We start from the raw sequence: 27,695 nt of genomic DNA, 5'->3' as shown, positions 1-27,695 counted from the left end.
GCCTTATCCTTCATCCCATCTACAGGACTATATTATTAAGACATTTGGAGAAATCTATCATTATTTTATTGTTAAATGGAACTGTCAGTTAAGAACTTTCTGACCAATGTCCATAATATAAATGCATATACACCCTGGTTCATTGGAATATTTAGGAAACAAGAATTTTAATTCCTTGAATTTCCTGATTAGAATATTGACTGAATTCTCTTTTTCTTTTAATTTAGCTGCTTGCATGTTTTAAAACATACAAAATTCACATAAAGCATGGAAGACTTCATCTGATAAAAATATTTCCAATCAATTCTTTTCATAAGCTTATCTCTTTGCCATTTGTTCCTTTCTCCTCAAAAATTGAAACCAAGTAATAACAGTTCTTGAAAGATTTGTATTCTAGATGTCTTAGTGGTATTTTTGGGCTAGTAAAACCATCTCTTCAATATCTACACCTATTTGATTTACACAGAAAACTAAACCTCTCAGTGTTTTCTCCATTTTGTGATAGTGCTTTGTTGTGTATTCAAGATTCAACTCTTATCTTTAAGTTCAAATAACAGAATGTAAAATCAGAGAGTGGACAAGCACTGATGTTGAGGAAGTTTTCAAATGAGTCAGAGATCAGTTCTAAAAACTGAATTATTCCTTGTAACCATCCAAGAAAATTGACTGTAGACAACAGATCATAACTCCCCCTATTCTTTTTGACCAAAAGAAGAAATCTCTATTAAAAGATGCCCAGCCAGGTGCAGTGACCTGTGCCTGTAGTCCCAGCTACTCAGGAAGCTGATGCAGGAGGATCACTCGAGCCCAAGAGTTCAATTCTAGCCTGGGCAACATAGTGATACCTGGTCTCAAAACACAAAACAGAACAAAAAAAAAGTAGATACCCCTCAAATTTGCATTGCAACCATTTTCTAAATGTCCTTAGTAACTTTGCTAATAACTCTAATACCATAGATTTTATATTTATTGAATGTTTGTTAAGTCAACAAACCTTCTTATTTGGAGATTTAAAAAAATGATTCTGTCCAAGCCAATTGGAATAAGACCAATATACCCAAGAAACAGTCACAAAGACAAAAATATCTGTTGTACCTCAATGCTTCTCGCTGACTCAAATGGTTTAGGAACATATCTCATGAGAGTTTTGTAAAGATTATGTTGTGGGTTAAATTCTTTATGATAACTAATACTTAATAAATGGCAGTTATAATTGACAATAAAAATGACAATTTTATGAAACTCATGTTGTGTCTGTCATTCTGTAAGTCCTACTCTGGTTACCTAATATAGTTCAGCCTTCTCATAGTCTGAATAAATAGTTTCCAAAGTTGAAAAAAAAAATCTGAATATAAAAGGACTCATTTTATTTATCAAGTTTGGGGTCATAAATAAAATTGATACACAGAGTCAAACAACTGGTAACTTGGAAGACAAAAAGGGAATACTCCTTCCAGCTAAGGAAAAGCCTCAGCATTAAGGCCAACAAGAATTTTAGCTTTTTGGCACATGCCTGTGATCCCAGCTACATGGGAGGCTGAGGCAGTAGGATCTCATGTTGGAGACCATCCTCAGCAATTTAGCAAGACCCTGTTTCAAAATAGAATAAAATGGGCTGAAGATGTAGCTCAGTGGTAGAGAGAGCATCCCCAGTGGGGAGTTCAATCCCCAGTACTAGGAAAAAAAAAAAAAAGCCAACAAAAAGCAAAACTCTTTCCATGGAGAACTGAACAAAAAGGCCATGCTTGGGAATGTGAAATATAAAGCTTACACCAGGTAGTATCTTATCCTGCTTAATTATTAAGAACAGCAAAACAGAACCAAGGTGGCACAATCTCTACTGTGATAACAACAGCATTTTTAACTTAATAAAAGAAAATTCCTTTTACAAGCAAAGGTGATTTTTGCCGGAAAATATTAACATAAGCAGAGATCCTCAGAAAAGCATGAGGATGTGCCTTTAGATCCTGCACTCTCCATTCCCAACAATCCCCTGCAATCTCTTAGTCTAAAATTCTTTGCACAATCTTTTGCTACTGCCAAATGATACCTGGTTGGTCTTGAGCACATCCAGTGTATATACTTGGTTCCAGTGTTCTGCTGGATTTGGGGTGAATACAGAAGACATCTATGAACTCAGAGAGCAGGTTCTTTAATGCTTGGGAAGGGTTGGGACCTTTACAACACTTTTGCCTTCAGCAAAAATGTATTTCAATATAATTATAGTAGATAGCTTTCAATATGTCATCTCTATTATAGCAGCTGTAAATTATAAAGTGAATTGCCTGTATACAAGCATTTCCTTCTGGGACAAGCAAAGTGTGAGAGCTACACAGAGCATAGTGTATCCTTTCTCAAACAGATGTCAAGGTCAAATCTCATTTGCAAAAACCAATGAGTCCATTTTCTTGGGTAGAGAAGTGGAGAAACCAAAAAAGGCTAGCTCAATTGAAGGTCTTCAGTTCTTAAAAGCAAGGCTTCCTGAGGACCGCTGGCTTAAATTCGTTAGAAACTAAGCTATTTTAACAGTTGGGTCTTTAAATTACAATTTTAAACCTATATTTAAAAGATAGAGTAAAACGATTTTTCAAAATTTGTAGCTAATCAACAAGAAGACAGAAGCAAGTGGATTTGTTTCAGCTAGAAAAAAGCAATGCATCTGAGATGAAGTATTAGAAGACCTTTTGCAGCAAGCTTTGGAAAATTGTTGTATTCCTGCTGGGTATCAGAATCAACAAGTCACAATTAAAATAGTTTGGTTTCCTTTTGGATGGTAGTAATATTCAAGTAATATATGTTTAATGCCTAATATGTCAAAAGCACCTGCATTTAGGTGGTTAACACCAAGAATCATTAAACCTGAGCCTATGGAATAGAGACATGATCAAAGAACACTTTTGGGGGAAAAAAGTGTTTTTAGAGACAATACCATACCTAACACCCATACTGAGACTTACAGCCTGAATATGATTTTGCTCAAACTGTAACTCTAGTCTGCTTAGCTTTGTAAATGTGGCTATGTTTGATTTACCGCAGTGGTGGTGTTTGTTAATTTTATGGCAACCTAAATCCAAACAGGTTTTAGATACATTTTTTATTACAGCTTCATCGCAAAACACAGTAGAGTGAGTGAATAACTCTAAGATTCCAAAGTAGTTTAGTAAGGCTCAACACAAATTTCTAATGAATCCTCTGCTTTAACATATATGTTCTTCCTATTTACTGATAAGCTTTCTGTCAGTGTATCCATGATCACTCGAGGGAAGAAAAAATAATTTCTGGAAAGTAATTAAAATAGTAGGTTTTCCATTTGCCTTGTTCCCATTTCAAATGTAATCCAACATAGGCAAATTGGAGAAAACCAGAATATATCTAAATTATTTTTCAATTCTGTGTGAGTACCAGTAAAATTCAATAGACAAATATGGCACATTATCAAAACTGACTGCAATGCCTGATTCTAACAATGTGTGGCACTGGACAAACCACTTAACCTCTGTGAATCCCACTGTCTTATCTATAAGATAGAAATTATGACACAATTTATTTTAGAAATGCCACCGATTCAACTCATTTAACTGTTTCATCCTTCTAGTAATACCAAACATATCCCTAAAGGTCTAGAAGTTCTTATATAATAAAGAACTGAAAGGAGGGCTGGGGTTGTGGCTCAATGGTAGAGTGTTCACCTAGCATGTACAAGGCCATGGGTTCAATCCTCAGCACCACATAAAAATCAATAAAATAAAGGTATTGTGTCCAACTACAACTTAAAAAAAAAAAAAACCCGAAAGTTAGAGTTGACTGTTTTATGTCAAAACTCACTGATAATTAATAACTTAGGAGAACTACAAACAAAAGAGCTATAAAAGCTAGGTCCAAAGACAACCCAAGGGAACTAACTGCTCCTATGCAACTTCTAAAACAATTCAGCACCCACAGAAAAAAACTGATTCTGGTGATTCTGCCAATTAGTCCTCATACCCCATTATTTATTTGTCCATAATGATGCAGAGATTTCATATATCTATCTGTTCTTTCTGAAAGTATTAACAAGAAGAAAGGAAATATACATTTAAACATTTACTAGATGACTGTACCCAAAGATAAGACTCATGATTACATGTTACTCCCAATTTTATATTTAATGCAAAATAACAAAAAAATTTAACTTATGTAGAATTTGTATCTAATACATATAATTTTATAGAAAAAACAAAACCCTCAAATTGTCAAAAATAAATAAATAAATAAAATCTTGGTGATCTGATTCTGGTATTAGCTAAGAGTAGGGTTATTAAAATTCTCATGGGAAATTTTTAGGCATATTTCTAAAACCATGAGGCTCAAGTGCTGGTCATCAACTAATACCAGCTTCTCCAACCTTCAACAGGGCCACAGGGGAGGGGGTGGGGAGGGAGTAAAAAGATAAGTGTGGAGAAACATGGCAGGGACAGTAAGGAACTACCTCAATTGCTCAGCTGTACAAGGTGACTGGTGGTATTTACCTAGTAAATATGTATAGATGTATTTAACATAAACTTATGCAATTAGGATTGTATAAATTAGAAACACTTTATATTGTTTATGCTCAGGGCGACCTTTTCAACCATGACTTATTTTGTTTAATCTTAATTATTCATATGTCAAATCAGAAAGCTGATTTTTTTCATGTACAATAAAAGATAACTTTTTCCAAAATTCTTATTTGCACATTTTCCATCAGAATTTATTCTTATAGATTAGATATAATTCTGGGTCCCAGAAAATCCTATTCAGAAAATAGAAAATATTTCATAATATTAATTTACACTGCATTTTAAGATAACACTGCATAAATCTTTCTACCTTCCTTCAAAACATACTCACCCCTGGGGTAGAATTCAGCATTTGTTTAATACCATTATATCCAGATTATTAAAAAAGGCAACGGAGGAAGAAAAAAAAAAAAGAAGCCATTATATATATATAACTATTTATATAACTAAATCCTCTATGAATCTTATTAAGAAAAAAAATCATTAAGCCTGAACAGGGGTTATGGAAGGGAGTTTTGGAAGGAAAGAGGGATGAGTAGCACAGAGGATCTTCAGGACAGTGAAAATACTCTGTGTGGTCCTATATGGGTATACATTTATCGAAACCCATGGAATGCACAATGCCAAGAGTGAGCCTTAAGGTAAACTAATGGACTTTGGGTAATGATGCATCAATGTAGGCTCACCAACTACAACAAATGTAACTCTAGTGTGTTTCTATATGGACCTCATTTCTTTTGCTCTTTCAGTTAACACTTACCCCTCACAATGGGGAATGCTCTGCATATGCAGGGAAAGAGGGCATATGACATATCTCTATACCTTCCTCTCAATTTTGATGTGAACCTAAAACTGCTTAAAAAATGTATTTCAATATAATTATAGTAGATAGCTTTCAATATACTTAGCAAGATCCTGTCTCATAATAAATAAATAGAAAGGGCTGGGGATGTGGCTCAGTGGTTAAGTGCCTCTGGGTTTAATCATTGGTACCAAAACAACAGCAACAACAACTACTACACACTAGGAACTCCACTTCACACTTAAGTGTATGGATTTTGAGAAGTTTTGAGAAGTTAACTAGCTATTTAGTAAAGGTGTATGCTTGAAATTATATGATGTCTAAGACTTATTTTTAAACACCACACCTCCCCCCCCCCAAAAAATTTTTTTTAAATGGCCAGGTGAAAGACAAAATAAAGAGTGGCAAAGTGCTGACTGTTTTCCTGGGTGATGGCTGTATAGAGGACTCTTTATTTTAGGTTGAAATTAACAACAGGCAACTGTTTTGTTGTCTTGCTTTTATTTTTGAGGGGGTGAGTCTTGCTATGTTGCCCAGGTTGACCTGTAACTTCTGGGCATAAGTGATTCTCTTGCCTCTGCCTCCCAAGTAGCTGGGACTATAGGTGGTACCAGCACAACCCATTTGCAACTGTTTTTGATCTAAAACTTAGCAATTTCATAGAATTTGATCTAATACTATTCTCTTTATTTTTGTGTATGTTTTAAAGGTTTCATTATAATGAGCTTCTTTATTAACTTTCAAATAAGAATTCTTATCAAATAAGAATTCCTCAAATTAAGCAACATTTTGGTCTTAAACTAACAACTAAAATATATTTAACATGAACCACAAGCATTTTACCTTATTATATTAAATCTAAGACTCACTTGTTTTTCCCTCAAGTTTTAACATCTTTGAAGTTTAGAAGCATTTTGTAATCAATGGCATTTTAGAGTTAAAACAGCAATCTGAATTTTTCTTGGTAGTACATAAAAAAATGGCACAGCTTAAATTCAAAGATATCTTAGGTTCAGTGAAGGACTGTTAATAAAATTGCTGAGAACAAGAATTTTAATCCTTACTCCTTTTGTAATCAGGAATTCAGCACACAAAGCCTGGTATCTTAAGGTACTACCCATAATTATCCCGGGTGGTCTCATGCTCAGAAAGACAGGTCAGAACCTGCTTACTTAAGTAATGCAAGTTAGTTCCCTTTCCTATAGTCTGGCACAATCCATAAGAATTAATTCCTAGGAGGATTCTAGAGCTCACAGCATAGGAGATAAAAGCTCACTATGCAATGCTTCCCTTTAAAAGTTGTTAATGCTTATGAACAAAGCCAGTGCATAAATATAGTTACACCGAGCTCTGAAGGGCACCAAGTGGTGAGGTTAGAGGGGAACAATGGCTGCAGGTGTTGTAGTAAGGGCATGTGAATATGAGGAATAAAGAAAACTAAAACATGTGAATAGGATAAAACAGGGTTAGATTCACCTCCTAAATCTCAAAGAGTCTCCATTTCACAATTCCAACAACTCACTTGGGTTTCTGTATCGACCCCATTTCTTTTGCTCTTTGAGTTAACCCTACCCCTCACAGCCCTGAGAAGTGGTTAGCATGGTCTAACAGAAGAGAAATAGAGGATTTGTGCAGGACTATGAGAGTGGCGGCTGCTGACCTGTTCATATTTCTCCAGTTCTGTGTGATAGATTTGTCTGATCTGGGTCAATTTGGCTCTGTAATCTGAGTGTTCAATAGAGTTATCTGAAGAACCTCCAGAGGCTGCCGCGGCTGCAGCTGCTGCCGCCGATCCCCCACCTTTCTCAGGACCTGAAACCCCTTCTGCCAAAAGCATATTGTCCAGTCTCATTAGCTGGGGATCGGGAGGGTCTTCCTCCTGGGCTCCTCTGATGCTGAGACCTTCAAGGAAAGAGAGAAACAGAGAAGAAGCGAGAAACAGGACAAATAGTGTGAGTTATTTTGTTTATTTGAGAATATGATCAAACAATATCAGTGCACTACAATTCATGCTGAAAACTTCATTGCTCACATTTTATCAATAAGCTTGAATAAGTATGAAAATTACTTTCAAGAAAATATTTACATGCATCCTCAAATGTCTAATACCACTCCCTCCAATTTATCCCAGATTGGATCCTTAGAAAAAGGTAACCCTGACCTCTTGGCATATCCTAATCATCCAAGATTCTCAGATTTAGATGATTTAAGCATAAAGTGGTTAAAAAAAAAAAAAAAACTGGGGAGGGATGGTTAAGAAAGGAAAAAAATAATTCCAGAGATATAAAACAAGTTCATCAAATGGTGGTTATTCTCTTTCTGCAGTTAGAGAAAAAGAATAAAAATTCTCATAAAATAATTTTAATTCAAAAGTTATATCCAAAAATTAGAAAATAAACAAGATTAGATGGCTTTTTTTATCATGTAATTTCAGAAGAGAAATGCATACAATATGAGGTAATTAACTGTACTTGAGTATCTATATTATTAAATGAATAGAATTAAGCAAACTATAAAACCAGGACGCTAAATACAGTATTAAAAATGTGCCACTGACATGGCTATAGTGCTGGGCACACTAGCCTCAATCTAATTTTGCTTTTAAATCAAGAACTTCATAAGTGATGCCCAGTCAGCATCCTCTTCTGAGTACTATAGATCACAGCTGACAATTCATAGGTTTAATCAGGTCACATAGGCTTTCTGCCAAGATGTTTTCAACAACACAGAAGACAAAGTTTTAAAATAATTATGATGGTATAAAAAGCACCAGAGTCATGACAGCTCAAATCAGCATTTTCATTAATGTGTAACATAATCTAAAATATCCCAGCCCAATTAACCTCTGTAAATCTGTTTAAAAGAAGGTTCCCCACACTAGTCATGAGACTTCTAGGGACAAAGGGGAAGGAAGTTGGCATCTTGCATGTTTGCATTTGGATTCTGCTTTGCGTCTGTGCCTGTTGTTGTTTATCCACAGTGGTGCACACTCTGTGTCTAGTGTAACTTACATGACAGTAACATCTATAAGCTGCCAAGTATTCAACTGATCACTAGCTCTGTAATTTTATATGTTATTTACCTAGAACTACCATCAATTCTTTTAAGAACAGACTTCATTCCTAGATGTCCTGAATTATAACCTCAGCATGACTCTTTTTGTTAAAATCTATACTTAGTTGTCTTAACTCAGATGAACAACTTAATAATTCCTTCCCCTCAAACACTTTAAAGATGTTACTTTCATTTAAAAATACACTTCAGAATAATTTCAACTGGATAATAAAACGAACTCACCATAAATTAAGACTGTTAACCATTCAGAGATAAATAAGATTTGAAAACTATAATATCCTTAGATAATAAGTTCATTTAAGAAAACAAGGATAACTCTATTTCTAAATCTATATCAACCCATTCATTGCTAAAAAGATAACTAAAGATCTAATGTATTTGCTATTTCTTCTAGAATTCGAAAAAGCTGCCTCATATTGTTCTTGAACTACCCCATATTGGTTAATTTGATATTTTTAACTTAACATCTTTTATTTTCCCCCTTTTTCATTCACTAAAATGTTTTAAATATTATAATCCTATGGTTTGGACACACTCATAGGTCATATGTCAAGTTTTCTGTGTCCTTTACATGTTGTGAGGCTTACTATGGACTCTTTTCTTGCACTTTGAGTTCTGTTTCACTTTATAATGTTTAAGTTTCTCCTTTTAAACTTAACTTTTGCTCACATTTTTGTGTACCTGCTGTTTCTCTTTTGGATTTACAGATAATGGTGTTTCTGGAAATGTTTATCTACCTTTAAGGTTCCATCAGTTTTCTAATTTTCTCTTTATATTTGAACACATTGATCTTTTCCCTATGGACTTGTAGTATAGGTCTTTAATAGTAGATCAACAGCCATTGTCAAAATTATTATACTACTCTACACTTTTTGCACAGTGGCAGACAAAAGATGCTCAATGACTGATACTAAGGGAAGCAGACCAAATGGGAGAAAGGAAATCCATCAGAAAGAAATGGAAAAGGTACAAACTAATTAGCCATCTATAACACTTTTATACATACCTAATATGTATATGAATCATCACCACTATACCAATAGAAAGCACCCTTAAGTTCAATGGCAGTGAACACAAGAATAATTATTAACTATATACTTTCAGCTATATAATATTCTCCTGTCCTATGATAAGTAATCTTATTTCAAAAATGAAAAGTATATCAACATGTGTTTGCCTCTAGAATAAGAAAAAAAATGTTTCAATGCAATTAAAATTATTTACTTTCTAAATTATGTGCATCAGATATCATAAAAAAAATTTTCCTAACAAAAAGTTCACACTCCTTTGGAGAAAAAGTACTAGAGTTCTTTGCAATTAGGCAGCAATGAGAAGCCTATTTATCAATAATGAAGTCATTTTTATATCTTTATTTTGAAAAGTAAATCAAATTTTTTCTATTAAGCAAAGTAATGATTAAGGTGCTCTAAACAGTAATACCTGGTTTCCAAAATTATTTTCAATTTGAATATTTCTATTTATTTCCTTACTTTACATTCAAGTTACTCATCTATTCTTCATCCTACCTGCCTATCCACTTACTATTGCTTAGCTTACTAAACTTCTAAAGACACCGTGTGGCTTCCAATCATAATACCGACTCTTCTGGGCACCTATAAACATTTTAATGAACCTAAATTCACAAGAGCCAGAAAGAATCCAAAAGATCCTGATGGCTTCATTGAAACTTGGTAAAACAATAATTGAGAAAACTGTTTTTTCTTGCTTTTTATCCAAAATGTATGTATATTGGATCATATAAAGAGGTTTATAAAGTTTTATATCTAAGCCCTTTGGTCACCACAGCATTATAAAGATGGGGAGAAAAAAACAGCAGCCCTATTTGCAATCAACTTATATAACAACATTCATTTCAATCTCTCTAAGATTTAGATAAATCATACAAACACAGTAAAACATTGTTTAACAATGAACTTGGCTTTGTTATAAGCCCACAATTTTTGCATATCTTTCAGCAAATCCTAATTAGCTGTCTTTCAACATGCTGTGCACCTGCCCCACAGATAATGGGAGAGAGCATCTGCATAGACGACTGCATTCGGAGGGCAATAAATAAATTACGGGTCAAAATTATTACAAAGCTTTCTCCGAATATACGCATACCCTTCACAATACTAAGCTGCAGATGTGAAAAGTACCTAAAGCCCACTCAAATGGTATGATTACGGGGCTGTTTGAGTTTAATAATCTGACTGTAATTCAGGCATTTTCAACAGCTCATTAAGGGTTCATTAATATATAGGCAAGCTTTTGAATTATAAATAAGCAGATTAGAAATCTGTACTGGCTAGATTGTACAGTACTAGCCTCTCTAGCAGAACGACACTGTAACACAATGAAGGCTTGACCTGAGAGGAGGAGATGCAAACTCTCGGGGCACTGAGCTTCCTGGTCTCTATTTCAAGGACCGAGTCCACTGGACCATGACTAACCTCTGTTCATTTGGACTGAAGAGTGGCTTCAGAACCCAGCTATTCCGGGTATGTGCTGCACATGATCATGAATTAGGCATAACTAAGATCTAGCCCTACCATATTTCCATAATCAGGGAAGACACAAAATGATACACAAAAGTTATAATCAACTTCTTTTTACTTTGGAAAGAGTACATTATTCAGATCTGCTGAGACACCAAAAGCTATTATGGAAACTTGAGCTGTTTGATTTATTTCCCCTAGTGAGCATACCATAAAACAAGATTTCAAATTATTCATAAATTTAGGCCTATGGAATTGCTTTAATTTTTGTCTCTGATGGACTTGTTTTTGATTCATTCAACTAGCTCACCAGTCTTAGCTTAGAGAAAAATGTTTTGGCAGAGTGTCATATAAAACAGGACCAGCTCAGGTTATTTTCAGCAGGCCTTGACTACTTTGAAAAAGTGACAATCCTAATATTTTCAGTTACTCTCGTAATCTGCCTTATATTTTGTTCTGTTATTTAAAAGTAAAAGCAGGACTATGGTCAGAAGTTACAAAGCTAACTGATCAAAATTCCAATTTTATTTTCTGTACCTTCTTCATTTAAGAAATCAAGTCAGAGCTGGGGTTGGCTCAATGGCTGAGCGCTCGCCTAGCATGTGCGAGGCACTGGGTTCATTCCTCAGTGCCATATAAAAATGAATAAATAAAATAAAGGTATTGTGTCCAAATACAACTAAAAAAATTCTTTTTTTAAAAAAGAAGAAATCAAAACAGGCACAATTTGAGAAAAATAACCAAATTGTAAAGAAAAAATATTAGTCATATTGCTACTTTTCTCCCCAAACAAAAAGAAGATAAAATAATCTTCCACCTGAAATCCTTAGGAAGTGGTGTATGTCTGAAACAGAAGACCTAGAAGTGAAATGAAGACCACAAGACCAGGGTTGTAAGCTCTCGTCTTAAACAATTATTTCTGGTTTGTGAAAACTAGCATGTAATTTGGAAACAAAGTAAAGAACTGAATACTCTCAAGACACCACCTTCTAAACAAGACATTAAAAACAGGGGCCTGGGAGCAGGAGGTTGGGTTCTTAGAGAATAGTGGACGGACTAGAGATAGAGCCAAGCCCAAGTCCAGGGAAGGCCAACAGTTCAGTGAGGTCTGACAGAGGAGGGGCAGGGAGAGCAAACCAAACAGCTTTGGCACCTCCTGAAGAAAGATATGGAATAATGCCTGCATCTGGATTCCACATTTCTCCTTCTTAAGACTAAAGATGGGACTTGTAATGAAAGAGAAGCCTCATACTATTTTGGAGATATATAGTAACTGTAAAAACAGCTAATTCTAAAAATATTATCAGGAAATGCCAGGAGATTCAGTTGCCTGTCACAACCCGTGGCCCCAATGCCCATCTCACTCCAGCTCCAGACCTCCTTTTAAGCCAATGTTAGTGTCTAATCCACTGAATATGGCAGTCATATTACAAGCTAATGTCACTTTCACTCCTATTTAAGGTGACTGTGTGGTGTGTGCACATTTTTCATGTCAGGTATATTAAATATAACACAGCAATGCACTGCACATTTCCACGCCAACCTAGTTGTCACTTTCGCTTGACTCATTCTCTATTGAGGAAAAATGCAGCACTGGGAATTTACAAGGCTTTTCAGTTAAATGGACATAAATCACAGGTTTCATTCAAACCGAATAATCACTGGCCATAAAGAGCTACTTGTCTCTTACCATATATTACAGTGAAGTTCCTGTGAGCAATAATGCAGCCATTCATGGCAAAGAAAAACAGAGCGAGACATTAAGAACTGACATGTAATCCTGTTAGGGCCCTGACGTGGAGAGTGTGGCTGACATTTTTATCATATATGTCCATTTCTATTTGGAAAATCAGAGGAATAAAAATGATTACTTCACTGCCCAAATCTACCTTCCTAAAACAGCCCACTGAGATTTGTTTACATGCTGGGAAACTGCTTACTAGAAATTCATAAATCTAAGATTTTGAAGCATTTCCCCTGATGGTTAAATTGAAGATATGACTAGAAAGATTCCCCATAATGCTTCTCCACACCTCCATTTCCTTCACTTTCAACACATAAACTGTCAATCCATTGCTTTATTACATTTCACCTTCATTATAAAGCTGTTGGCAGAATGCCTGTTTCTAACATACAGCACTGAGAACTTTTCTCCAAGCACTTGCTGCAAAGCCATCTCACTCAAGAAAGCAGGCAACTAATGACCTTTATTAGAGGTTCGATGGAAAGCAGCTAGATGCCATAATGACATTATTAGTATCTTGGTCTGTACAGGTACTAGACTCCTGGGCAGAATCTAGTTGTTATTTTCCTGTAGTTCCACAGATGTAGTTTAAATGAGAAGAGGGAAACCATTTAAAGGCATTTCTTGAATCACCAGCGTTTTTCTATGCCAGTATAAATCCCAAGGCTATGACTCTGGCATTTCTGCACACTCCCAGCAATGCAAATGGCATCACAGAGAACACTTACAGATCCTGTCTTCTACCTGGCTATATCCTCAACCCCAGTCACATCACATGTTCAGATGATTTATTTTATCAGAATCACAGGAATATTTTACACAAAATAGCTAAACCTGAAATAATGATGATAAAAGCTAAACATTCTGCTATTCGGAACCATCAAAGGTACTGATCAAAATGTTATCTACCCAGTTGCTAACAAAACTACAGCATAATCCATTCATTTGAAAACACGCATAGGTCCCTTGCTACTACGAGAAGGTATATTCATTTTGTGAGAAAGGAGTTCTTAAAAATCCTTCAGTTTCATTATAGTTTCTCTTTGAATTTCAAGCCTCTTTGAGCCAACTGTTTACAGTAAAATCTGAAGCTACTATTGGCCAACAAAGGCAAATTTTGAAGACTTTCCACTTGCCAATTAGATCTTGCCTCAAGAGACAAGAAAAAGGAGTGAGCCTTGTCACTGTGAAGTGAAGAGCAGCCAAGATGAAGGAGCAGATGGACTGTGCAATAAAAATGCAGAAAGAAGAGTTACATTTTTAAGGCACTTTTTTGTTAAATGGAGCTGCATCTTGTTGGAGCGCTTGATATATAAGCACTGTCAGCTACAGAAGAAGAGAACAGGGATAGGGCAAGATATGAAGTATGCTGTGCTTGCATGAGACAGTGAAAAAAGGAAGAAGGGGAAAATGGGCCATGTTTCTCACACATATTAGCACCAAGGGTTACCTGTGCTCTGCTCTTAAAGGAAATAATTACAAGTAGCAGAGAAAAAGGAAACAGCCATTTTCTTTTCATCTAAAGGGATAGATGTTCAAACAAAATGCTTTATAGAGGAGAAATTTAGGATTGGTAAATATGATAACTACATTTTAAAGGAGAGGGAAGGAAACCCAGCACTATTTAAAGGAAAAGAGTTTCAGAACCTAAGTGGGGAAGACAATTATAATACCATTGACTTTAATACCCACAGATCTCCGTGACCAACTACTCCATGTGATTCCAGTGATCTAATGAGCTAACATGCCATCATGATATCCTTTAAAATTTATCACATGCTGAGGTCTCCTCACCAAAAAATGCTGGAGGCCCACAATGGACTTCCCTCAAAGCCTAAGTGGGACTTGGACTTTTTACATGTATTTCCAGGACTCTGAAGCATCTGTTTACACAAACTTATATTGCAAGCCTTCCTTTTCTCACATTCCCACATTCTGCTCTCTTGATTTTTCTCCCTGCAGAATGAGATCACCATGGCACTTTCATTTCCTGTCTTGTCAGTTAAGATCACTGCCGTGCCACGAATGGGATAACATTACACTGTGGCGCTGTTCCTTCTAACACTGAGGGCATCCTGTGTGCAGCTCCATTCAGCTGCTTCCTTCACTGCTCTATTTTCTGGAAGACCAAATCTTACAAGCTCCTCCCAGCCTCAGTTCATAGTACGAGATGTTCAGCCTAAAAGCAAATGTCTTCTGTCCTTTTGTTTCCTACGTAGCTATTACTATTATAATCCAACACTGCTAGTACTTAGGTTTCATTCTATCACTTTGCCTAAAAATTGTCTTCAAATTTAAATATATTGAGTATATATACTACATGTCGAACAGCAAATATTTTTTCACAGGCTCTCTCACTTTTTTTTTTTTTTAAATAACCTTACAGGATAGGTGCCATTAGCCTTATCTATAGATAAGGAAACCAAATTTCAAAGAGGTTAAATGAGTTAAAAAGCACAAGACCACATGGCTAGTATTCAAATACAGATCACTGTTTCTGAAGTCCAAGATTCTACTTCATTTCAAATAACTAGAGAAATAGGCTACAATGTTGAATTTGAAGTTCACTTTGCAAATACAATACAAACAAACTACAACAGTGGAGAATACGCTTTGGAGTCACAATGGCCTGGATTCAAATTCTATCACTTATTGTTATGTGATCATAGGAAGCTGATTCACTCTATGTAAATAGGGAATTACTATGAAGCTAAATGACATGAAGTATGTAAATGCCTAATACAGTAAGTACCTGGTATATAACTGTCTCTTAACAAGTGAAAATCTGTTTACATTAAGATACAACATTTTGGGCTGGGGATATGGCTCAAGCGGTAGTGTGCTCGCCTGGCATGCACGGGGTGCTGGGTTCGATCCTCAACACCATATAAAAATAAAAAATAAAGATATTATGTCCACCTAAGAAAAACACTAAAGTATAATTTTTTTAAAAAGATTCAATATTTCCCAAAGCCAAACAACTAGCTACTTAGTATCATGTGAAAAATGAAACATTTTATCAAAATCCAGCTCCTGAACATACACAATATATAGGCAAGCTGAAACAATTTGCCCTTCTATTAAAACATTTATATGAGGGGCTGGGGCTGTAGCTCAGTGGTGTGAGGCACTGGGTTCAATCCTCAGCACCACATAAAAATAAATAAAATAAAGGTTTCATGTCTGTTTACAACTAAAAATGTTTTTTTAAAACTTTTATATGTTGTTTGATAATATATATCACATGGTCAAATTTGATCTTTTTATAATTCTGACGTTTTTATTATATATTAAATTTCTTCACAGATTGTCACACCATTACCTTGCAACATATTTTAATGGCATACAGTTTATTGCCTTTTTGCTGTTTCAATTTTTGACTTGAGTTGTACTCTTGTATCACTTCTAGTAGTGGAATGGCACTGTGTTGATGATGAAACACTAATGATAGCTGCTCATTATTAGTGAGCTCTGGTCACACTCTTCATATGCACACAGGCACTTGAAGAATGGCCATGTGTAGAAGAATGCACAGCAAGGAAATGGTGCTCTGATTTGCTCTGAAATAAGGTCTCTTTCCTTCTTGCAAAAGTACTCATTAGTATCTTAAAACTGGCTACAGTGTTCTTGTTAAAATTTGTTAAAACTAGACCAAGGTTACACATCTTTTCAATTAGTATTCTGAAAATCTTTAATCAACTATTTCACAGATAAAATGAATGGTATTTCATGGAGAAATATCATATATATATATATATATATATATATATATATATATATATATTATATCCATAAATGATACAAAAATTTTAGTCAGAAACTACTAGTAGGGAGAAATGGTCCTTTTTTTCATTCATAATTTTTCTTAAATAAAAATACTAGATTCCAATTGAATTTTTAATACCAAATATATTTATTTATGTACCTTAAGGTTATCAGTAAATATCACCCACACATTCCTTGTGGCAGTTAAGAATCCTGCCCTATCAGATAATTAATCTCATGTTTTTCTTAGTATTCACTTATTTTGATGTACAATCTTCTTTTCCTTTTCTTTAAATGTTCAAAAAATGAATATATAAATTACAGCCACCTGACTTTGTTATGAACAGCAGATATCTACTAGAAAGTCAATGGTTCCCTTTTTCCTTCTGTGGAAAGAAATGTCCACTTTATTGTTTTTGGAATGCCAAATTATCTTGATACACAGGTATTGCTCAAATAGCATGCTAGTAAATATGGTAGGAGGGTCATTGACATTTCCAGTACATTTCAATGTAATAGCACAGCATAAAGTTTTATCTGTATTATTATAAAGGACACAGACTCAGTTTTATTGAAAAGGCTCTGTGAAGCATTCCATGATTATAGGAAACATGAAGTTTACTAGATGTTTCACATGATTTTATTTTAAAGTATGCTGGCTCTTTACCATAAATACAAAATCTAATTAATAACTGAAATGATTTCTATATTTTATATTTCTATATTTTATTTATTTCTATATTTGTATGTATGCATCTCTCTTAAGGAGTTTGCATTTTGCTGTAAGAACTATGGATGTTTCATTCAATGGTCATCTTCAAAAAGGATATTTTGTGCTTCTCATGGTAGCATAATGTCCATCACTTCTCTCCATTAGGGAGAGAAGCTAGGGTTGTGGCTCCAGAGGTAGAATGCTCGCTTAGCATGAGTGAGGCACTGGGTTCGATCCTCAGCACCACATAAAGTAAAATAAATACATTATGTCCACCTATAACTAGAAAATAAATTAAAAAAAGAAAAACCCACATAAGTGTCTGAACAGCCTGACCACACACATGGTGCAAAGGACAATGGCAAGGAAGCTAAGAGCATCTTCCAAGCAGCAAAGCACACAAACAAGACCTCTCTGTTAATAATTTGAAGAATTCATTTTCTTAGAAGAATCAAAACAACACATTCTTAAATACAAATTTTACAAAATGGCTGGCATGAAAAGTAATAAAACATTCTAGTGATTTTCTTCACAAACTAATATCTAGTGACGAATAAATAAAAACTTAAAACTCTGTCCATCTATCTCACATAAATTCTTTGCTTTAAGCAATTAATCAAAGATATCCAGAAATTTTTCATAAACACTAGATTTCTCAAAGCATATTCTAAATCTTGAAATTATGTAGATTTAATCCCTAGATCTTAAAATTATATAGATTTAATTCTTCTCTGGTAAGAGAATTTAATGTCAGTCAAATTCACTATCAGACATAGCAAAATCAAGGTAGAACTGTAAATAATAGCAATTAAAAGCAGTATTCCTCATTAAAACAATTTAAAATGTTTCCCCTAGGGACTGAAAAAAATTTTTCTCAGGAGAGTATTGGGGGCATAAAGGGTAAGATATAGGCAAACACAAAAAGGCATATAAACAATTCGGAAAGTCAGTTTAAGGAGAATGAACAGTAAGACTTTTTGAAAAGCACCATAACATAATTACAATCAGGGTTTCTCCCAGTTACTGCAAGGACAGTATGTAAATGTACACCTACCTACCCTAGTTGCCCAATTATGAAAAGAAACCCACTTTTCTGAAGAGGAAATATGAACGCATTAATATGACTGTAGATTTATATTAGCAATATATAGATTTCAAAATTGTCTAAAGAAACCTGATTCTGAACTGGGTGTTTTAGGTGGTAAACCATGGAAATGTCAACTTTGATTTGAGCTAACAAAAAAGAATTTAGAGGATGGATAAGCTCCAGGACCTTTGAATTAAATGAAAGACCAGAACACTCCACAGAATGTCTGCAATAACAGTCTCTACAGAAAATTATGAGGAACTACATAAATCCACCCTCTTCCTCTTCACACAGGCTCATTAAAGCTGTACTGACTCTCTGGGCAGCTATAATTCTGCTGACTGATACCCTGGAATCACCCTGTCAATACCCAGTGGTGTGCTGCCTCTCCAACTATCTCTGCCCCTAATATTCCTCTCTTTGATGGGATTTGCTGACCTTTAATCTGATGCTAGTTTACTCTCATCACTGAAGTGTAAGTCGGAGAGCAATAAAACGGCAACCTCACTGATTCAAAAGGGAGAGCTAAAGCCTGCTAACTGTGAATCTAACCTTTCGTAATGGCTCGCTCTTAGAGGAGGAAGCATGAAGTGGAAGGCAGCTAAAACAAACAATGTGTAATGCTGAGCACAAGATTTATTAGAATCCCTTTTGCATGGGTATTACAGTAGGACACCAGGGCTGTAAACAAGAGATACACAAATATTTGCAACCAAGACCAAAGTCCTGGTCAGAATATCCTTCCATACTAACACAAATCTCCAACTAGAGCTGTGCTGTAGGAAATCAAGCAAGCTTAGATGAATGAAAAAGTCTGGGATGACTCCAGGTGGATGGATGTAAACAACACTGAAGTAATAAAATCATCATTAAAAATAAGATGTTTTTCTGTGATGAGGTATGAGACTATAATGACTGAAAATCAAAAACTCACATTTATAATAATGAGTCCTAAGGAATTCAAAGAGCTTGTGGAAATTAAACACTTCCAAATAATTTTCAAAATAATATTAAAGGCAGGATAATAAGGAGACCTCACATTTATTGAGAACATTCTATATGCCAGGCAGTGCTCAGAATGCTTTGCCTATATCATCTCATTTAATCATCCCAACACCTCTAAAAAGTAGGTACTATCATCATGTCCATTTTAATTATCATGAAACTGAGGCACAATGTACTAGAAGGAGGAAAAAAAAAAAAAAGCCATACTAGACCATCTGGTTTTAAAGCCTGAACAGTTCACCACCTCTTGAACATATTATGTTCCCAGAAAAGAGTAACTGCCTAACAAAAGCATTCACTTCTGTGTTATCTTTGTATTTTTAAGAGGTGGTTCTGTATCATTTTTAAAAGTCCTCATTATAGTTGGGCATGCTGGTGCACACCTGTAATCCCAGCAACTTGAGAGGCTGAGGTAAGAGGACAGTTTGAAGCCACCCTAAACAACTTTGTGAGATGTTATAACAAAGTTAAAAAATTAATAAAGGCTGGGATGTGGCTCAGTGGTAAAGCACGCCTGGGTTGAACGCCGCCCCCCCACCAAAAATCCTAACTATACGACCTTAAGTAAATTTGTGAACTCATTCTTCACTTACCTTTTATACACACACACACACACACACACACACACACACACACACACACGCTCTGTTGTTGTCAATGGACCTTTATTTATTATATGTGGTGCTGAGAATAGAACCCATGCCTCATATATGCCTCATATATGCCACGCAAGCTCTCTACCACTGAGCTACAAGCCCAGCACTTCACAATGGCTGTTTAACATCAAACAATGATTCTGAATAGATAAAACCAAGAAACACGATTATCACCAGGTGTATTTTTCAAAAATACAGAGAATTAGAATTCAGAAACTGTGAATTCAAAAGTTAAAAGATAAATTTTGAATACTTGACATTTTCAAAGGGTTAAACTCTATTTATGCCAAAAAAAATCCTAAATTTTTTATTCCATGTTCTTGAATGGAAGCAAATTCTGGCCTTCATTTAAATGATTGGAATTGCCATCCAGTTGCTTTTTAATGACTAATCTCTTGAGATTTCAACTACTGGGCCAAAAAGCTTGAAGAAACATAACTGAATTGTAAGTATATATAGTTTAGTTTAATATTGACTAGTGATGCTAATTCAACAAAGACACTTTTGAATTATTTTTACACAAAGACCGAGCATGCCTTTTATTTTAAATCATTCTGATAAACAATAAAAAGAAGAAGAAGTATCTTTCAGGTTGGCAAAACACATGAATCTATATAAAATATACACTAAATGCCAAAGCGTAAACAAAGCGGAAGTTATTGCATAACAAATCTCTTCTAATCCCCTTGGGAAAAACAGAGTCTGACAGTATTAGGTTCTAACAGGTGCAGATAGCAGAAGAATTACTTATTCATTCTACCACAAAGAAAAAGAATAATAAAAAGCATAATTTAATTTATAATTTATGTTTACAAGTGTTGTTTTTAAGAGTTACAGTCTGCTTTGCAGATTACTTGGTCTGGTTCAAGTTGACATGTTGCATCATAGAACAAGCCTGAAGGGTCTTCACAACATGTACAGTAATTAACACGTCATTAACACATTAACTAATACACATTCAACATCATCAATGTTAATAGCATAATAATTAACTTTTTGTACATAGCATATAGCACCCCCAGCACTTTTCAAAATAAATTTGGAAATGCATACTTTCAAATATTAAAAAAGGTAGCTATTCACATTGAAATATTTTCATCAATAAACATTTTTATCTGTGTGTTGTGTGATATGTTTTAAATGAGGCATATTTAGTGGTACTACAAATTAAATCTGTATCTGATTCAAGCTGCACTATTACAAAAATACAAAGAACAAAGACAAGCCTTACTCTCTGAAAGAACTAGTAATACATTAAAAATTTAATACTTGGCAGGTCAAATCTGGATACTCTCTGCTGAAGACAACCAATATTAATGAATCAGACTACAGAGTCATTGTCTAGAATCCCAAAGGAAACAATAATGCAAGTACAACAAATTCTTCTTAGAAGAGAAAATCCTGAGGAAACTACTTAACAGAAAATCACTGGTCACTGTTCTAATCATAATTATGTTAAACCTTATATAATGTCTTCAAATATGCATGCACACTAGATCAAGTTTTAACTAAAAATTCAGTCTGATTTTATTTTTCAGTTCAGGTCCTTGCAGTAAAAGTCTTTGCATGAAATGTCTGCCTCACTATTAGCCTCTCTTCATAGAAGAAATAACTATTTTTAAAATCACAAGTTTTCTTTTATTTCCATCATAGATCTAAAAAGAGATCAATTAAGCAGCTTCTTTAACAAGACTTGGGTTTCTCTAACAATGAAGCTGACACAATTAAATGACAAAGATAAGATAGCCTCTAGTGTCATCATTTTAAAGACAGTCCTATCAGGTCAGGTAGCTACTTTTCACAGATGATTCAGAGAACTCTTTGAGTAGAAAACTGACAAGAAAAAGGTGCGAAAGGATGAGATAATCAAAATAAACACACTAAAGATAGTTTATCAGATAGACTCAATTACCACCCAGTAATTTTTAAGTAACATTCACTGAAACAGATCCTCTAGGAAAAAAAAAAAATGTAACTGCTTAGATGTTTCAACTACCCATAGGATACCTACTATTTATCAGGCACAAATTCATTTCCTTTATATTCTTTTCAACTCATTCTTGCTTTTACTCATGCTTACATTCAGTAATCATCCACTGTACATATGCACAGTACTGTATTAAAACATAGGTGTTCAGCAGAAATTACTAATCACAAGCTGGGGATATAACTCAGTGGTAGAGTATTTCCCTAGCATGTTCAAGGCTCTGGGTATAACCCCCAGCACTGCCAAAAGAAGGGGAGGAGGAAGAAGAATAAATTATTAATCACAACTAATTATTTGTAACTTCAGATTCCTTTAAGAAATAGCTTTTTCAGAAGTGCAGTTTTGAAATATGCTAAATTTTAAATCAATTAGCAAGTTATATACTAAAATTCATTGTATAAAAATATCTATATTATCTTAGTTTTTCAAAAAAATCAGATAAACAGTTACATGTTAGAGAATGAATCTATAAATGTCTCTAAGTAAAAAATATTTATTTAAAAACATAAAATTTATCACTCTCTATTTAAATCACTTTTTAAAAAATCAGATACCTGGCATTGCTAGTGGTAGCAGGTAGATATCACATCAATTTGAGATCGAAAGATTAGTAAATATACTAACTACCAAAAAAAGGATGCTAAATGAAGGTTTCCTCCAGCTTTAAAATCTTATAGTTTTGTAACCATAAAAACAACAATCACCACCAAAAAAAGAAAAAGAAAGAAAACTAAGTAAACCTCTAATACTAATAGTCTCTTACATCTCGTTGGAGAAAAAAACATACATAATTAAATCCTCAAAAACAAAGTAGTTAATGGCTTATGGGAAGAGCCTAAAAGAAAAGTACTCCGCTTTAAAATTTTTTGGTTTCCAGATATTACACTTAAAAAATGGTCAGTTATCTGCTAAAATGCATTCCATATAAAGCACATTGCTTGGTGGCTATGTTTCTTCTCAAAAAGGTATCAAGGCAATTTTGGAGAATTTGTATTATGATATAAATAATAGCATGAGTATATATAACTAGGATAAGACGAATTTGCTTTCACTGCTTGATGTGGTCTCTTTGGGTGTCAAGCCACCTGCCGGTAGAGGCTGCACTGTGGATGAGCTGAACCGTCAGCAGTTTATCCTGGGGTCATCTGCGCTACACACAATTATGCTAGGGTCACCTGGGTTACGTAGGAAGCCTGAAGTTTTAAACTGTCATTAGAATATTGTGGCCTGATTTTAACAATACAGCAGTGCTTCTAATGATCTTAAAGGTAATTCACTATTCAGACCCCAAGCAAAAGATGCAAATGTAGCACTGAAAGCTCCTTATTAAATACCCACAGGCTACATCTCTGTACAATAAGTGGTCCAGGTCTTTTTAGAACATACTAATTAGATGAACAGAGAATCAGAAAAATGCAAAACCAGGTCATGCAGCAAAAATAGTGAAGTGTTAAAAAAAAAAAGAAGAAAGAAAGAAAGAAAGAAGGGGGAGGGAATGAGAAAAGCATACCAAATAACTCAATTCTACCATTATTAAAAAATTATCTACAATAAGAGAGCAAAATAAATCATATCAGGTCACTATTTGACTTATCCAAATTAGGGTGGATATTACTATTAAAGTTAAGTTTTAAGTTTATTGTCAGAGATATGCTTAACTGATGATACAGTACTATGAATAATACATTAAGCAAAAGCCCAATTTAAAATTAAATTTGCCTTGGGTTATCTTCCATTACTATAAACATTCAGAATTATTCTGGTTTATAAATGAAAGCTAGTATCAAGAAAATACTTTTTGTGGGCTTTACTCTTTAATAGTTACATATACAGAGTTGCCAAACCAACATTACCACAATTTTATAGATGATAATGCCCATGATTCTCAATTACTTCTAGATAAGCACATATACACATACATTTAATACAGAAGTATTATATTTGTTATTTAGGATTATCAAAATTCAAATAATTCATTCTAATATGAACTATTTGGGCAAGATACATTTTCTTTTCCTTTCCTTTCTCTTTCCAATTGAAGTCTCCTCGTTCTAATCCTAACACTGCAGAGCTGCAGAGTGGAGAGTCTAGTATTATGTTCTGGCTATGAAAGTCCTCACTGGCTGACCAAAATGCTGTAAGATGCCATCAGCTGCATTTGGAAGCTGTAGGATTTGTGTTCCACTTCCCTCTCTTCATGGTTCTGCCTCTAACAATGATCCCCCCCCCCCATCTCTCTCCCTCTCTCCTTCATTAGCTAAAAACTGTGAAGCACACAATCAGGGAAAAAATAAATTGGGCATATGACATAAAAGACTGTCTCATCTCAGGGTTTTTGGAAAACAATTTAGCTTCCTTAGAAGCACTTCAACAACATTCCTTTCAACACCACAGATGTTTCTTTTATTAAATAACTTAGGAAAGAAAAAATACCTCTTGATGTCATATTACATTTCAGAGAGTCATGTGGGTTTTAGGTTTTTTCCCTTTTTTTAACCAATTACAAATTCAATCATTTTTGTTACTTTTATGTCCTTTTAAAATACTTCATGTTCTACATAAACTTGGCCATCTTCTTTAACAATAAAGTTGTATTCACTTAAAAAACTACATTCACATGCTTTAAACAACTTTAACATTCAAAACAAAATAACCCTCATTCATATAATCATGAACACTCAAAAGAAAGTACCAAATCAGTACCCTATAACTTGAATTTATAAAACTTGGCCCACTGAACTTGGGATCCAATGATCCTGATGCTTACCTCATACCTGCTGCACTGCAGCTGGTTCTGCGGAATTAAGTAAACTGTGGTTTCCTCACTCTAACCCCCTCACTGTAAAATGCAGGGACTGAGCTAGATGTTCCTACCACAGGTTCCTCAACAAGTTCAGAATTTAGTTAGGTCTCACTGGTACTATGACTAAAAACCATAAATGGCCCAATTGTTCTGAACTAGGCCCTAAAATACAAAAGGTCCTTAAACTTACATAGGTTCTAAAATAAATCTAAATTATCATTAACACTTAATTCCATAAATTTAAGTTGGATCACATCCCAAAGGAGATAGCAGAAATTTCCAAGAAAGGTTTGCTTTTCTCTGAGAACCAGGCTGTTCTGGAGGACAAGGAGAACAGATGGAGAATTGGTGTCCTTAATAATGAGAACAGTAGCTCCCAACTCATATTCTATAATGCAAAGATAGCACCACAGTGAGCCCAGATCTGTGTTTTCTGGCCAAGAGACCACAGCTCCAAAAAACAGTATAAGAGAGAAATCTCTCCTTTTTTTTTTTAATAGTTGTTGATGGACAACATGACTTTATTTAATTTGTTTGTTTATTTTTTATATGGTGCTAAGGATTGAACCCAGTGCCTCACACATTGCTAGGCAACTGCTCTGCTACTGAGCTGTAGAGCCCCAGCCCAGGAATCTCTTAATCTACACATTCCATCACACTTATTTATAGTGGACTTGAGGTAAAAGTCAGAGTTCTTATGTATAGGGATCTGTATTTTTTAATTTAAAAAAAATTTTTTTGTAGATGGACACAATACCTTTATTTTAATTATTTATGTGGTGCTGAGGATCAAACCTAGTGCCCCATGCATGTGAGGCAAGTGCTCTACCACTGAGCCACAACCCCAGCACAGGACCTGAATTTAAAAGGCCACGTCTGTTAAAAGAATGACGAGTTTTGTAGTGTATTGAGTAGTTCTTCATAAAATGGTTGCCATTTTAAGTGAATGACAGTTGAAATATCACATTAGCATCTAAATTATTGTAAGAATGACTAAGTGAATTAAGTATATTTTAAATTTTATTTAAAATATTGATCCTTAATTAGGGCTTGGTTATGTCAGCTATTGAAAAATATGTACTTAAATAGTTTAAAACACTTATAGGGTGGTATGCAAATGATAATTCTGGCCATGTCCAATTCAGAGCTTCTATGGAAAGCTCCCATAAACTTTGATGCTGTTTCTTACTGCAATCCAACACTTTTAAATCAGACACCCTCAAATAGTAGTTTTCCCTACATAAACTAGAAGTACAATAAATTCCAGTATGTGGTTTTGTAGACATGTGAATACATTGTGCTGGTATGTGTGTCATTTCAGAATGGTTTAGGTCTCTAATTTGTTGAATATATTTGAATAGTTTAAACCAAAATCGTTAAGTAAGTAACATTTGCCAGAAAGAGATAACAGTGATAATTCAGAGAATATAGAAAAGGCTTCATCAATTCATTCTTTGCCAATCCAAATTGTACAAGCTGAACTTACAACACTTTAGAGCCCTGTACTCGGGGTCCAATGATGCATTCTAAATCCTTATCTGTTTTTTCTGGTATTCTCAAAAAATAAAAAGTCTCAAGTTTGATTGGATGATGTAATAAGCAAACTATCTTATGAATATTTTTGCCCTCAAGAAGCTATTCTAAATGACTTCGTTTTGAACAAATTAATGAATTCATATTTTAAGATACATTTGCAAAATGTTCTATCATTCCAATGCTAATTTGCAACGAAGTTAAGAGATATTAGCCTAACAGAAAAAAAAAATTCTAATTGGGAATGGATGTCATGTTTGTACAGAAAAAAAAAAAAATAAAAGACATGAATATAAAGCTTATATCTACTGGTTCTGACAAGACACTGTACTTAAGTGATTTTTATTATGCACATTATTTCAAAAACTCAGTAACATTTAACCATTGAAATCTTTTAAACAATGATTAAAATTTTAAAATCACATTAAATTACATGTAATTTCTTGAAATCAATTATAGATGAACAGGAAAGGAAACAGTTAATATACTAATTACAGTAATTAAGAGTTGCCAATTTAATTATAGCTGGGGATATTAATGCTCTAACATTTGTTAGAGTGTAAAAAAAAAAAAAAAAAACCCAAACCTTTAATGCAGACTTTGTTCACAAACATCTAATGGAGACCTCCTCTACCTCACTCTGAGATTCTCTGCTGACACAACAGCAATAGGTTCAGATTGAAGAACTTGTCAGCAATCAGGCAGGAGGAGGCTAATTAGCTTGCAGGTTAATGAGTGTGATGGCTCTTGACAGCATTTTGTTACAGCCTCTTCTGTATTTAAACAATAAATGATTACTTATATACAGTTGAGACAGTCTAACCACATAGCCAAGCACATATTTAGTTTTACAGGTATAAAATCAATTCGTTTGCTTCTAACTCAAAATGTAAAAATTTGCATTAGTTATATCTCTATTGCATTATCACATATGCTAAAAAGGACATGGGCATTTTTAAAAAGATAATAAATACACTTTTTGTAGAGGTATGCCCTTTGACTTGAAAATTTCCTTGAAAGGATGCCCAGTAGGCAACATAATTGGCTGCTGAGTAATAATTTAAATATGATAGCTTTTTAGTAACGTGCAAGAACTTTCCTTAAAAAATTTCAAGGAAAATTTTTGTTTACTTTTTCTCTAGGTTTCTCTCTCTCTTTGTGAAATAGGTATACAAGGCACACACAGAGGAATCTCTCTGCTTACCTTGTCAGTTACTAGGGATTTGAAAACAGGTGGTGAATTAAGGAAATAGCTCTATTGAGAGATTAACCCATTTCATCAGCCAGTGGAGAAGGAAATAAGAACATTTTTACAGCATCTCTATAATCCATATATTTAGTGGTAACAGAAATACCTTAATAAAAGCACTAAGAAAAGGAATGAGTGAGCACTTTGCAGCAGTTTGATTTACTTTGTAAATCAAAAGTAGTAGTCTGATTTTTATTTACAAGAGAGGAAAATGATGTGTGTCCAGGAAAACCTTATCTGA

The 27,695-nt window shown here is 34.4% G+C and overlaps 1 protein-coding gene across 1 annotated transcript in view; it reads right to left on the bottom strand.

The window, feature by feature from the left end:
* Pbx3 (PBX homeobox 3) overlaps nucleotides 1-27,695 on the bottom strand; it is a 207,175-nt gene that overhangs the window by 43,587 nt on the left and 135,893 nt on the right. The window contains exon 3 of the mRNA XM_026386419.2: nucleotides 7,001-7,242. Coding sequence (XP_026242204.1) covers nucleotides 7,001-7,242 — 242 coding nt within the window. The remainder of the gene's footprint in view (nucleotides 1-7,000; nucleotides 7,243-27,695) is intronic.

This window comes from Urocitellus parryii, chromosome 4 (genome assembly GCF_045843805.1).
Source record: "Urocitellus parryii isolate mUroPar1 chromosome 4, mUroPar1.hap1, whole genome shotgun sequence".
NCBI classification, from domain to species: Eukaryota; Metazoa; Chordata; class Mammalia; order Rodentia; family Sciuridae; genus Urocitellus; species Urocitellus parryii.
This window is presented reverse-complemented; position numbering and strand designations above follow the sequence as displayed.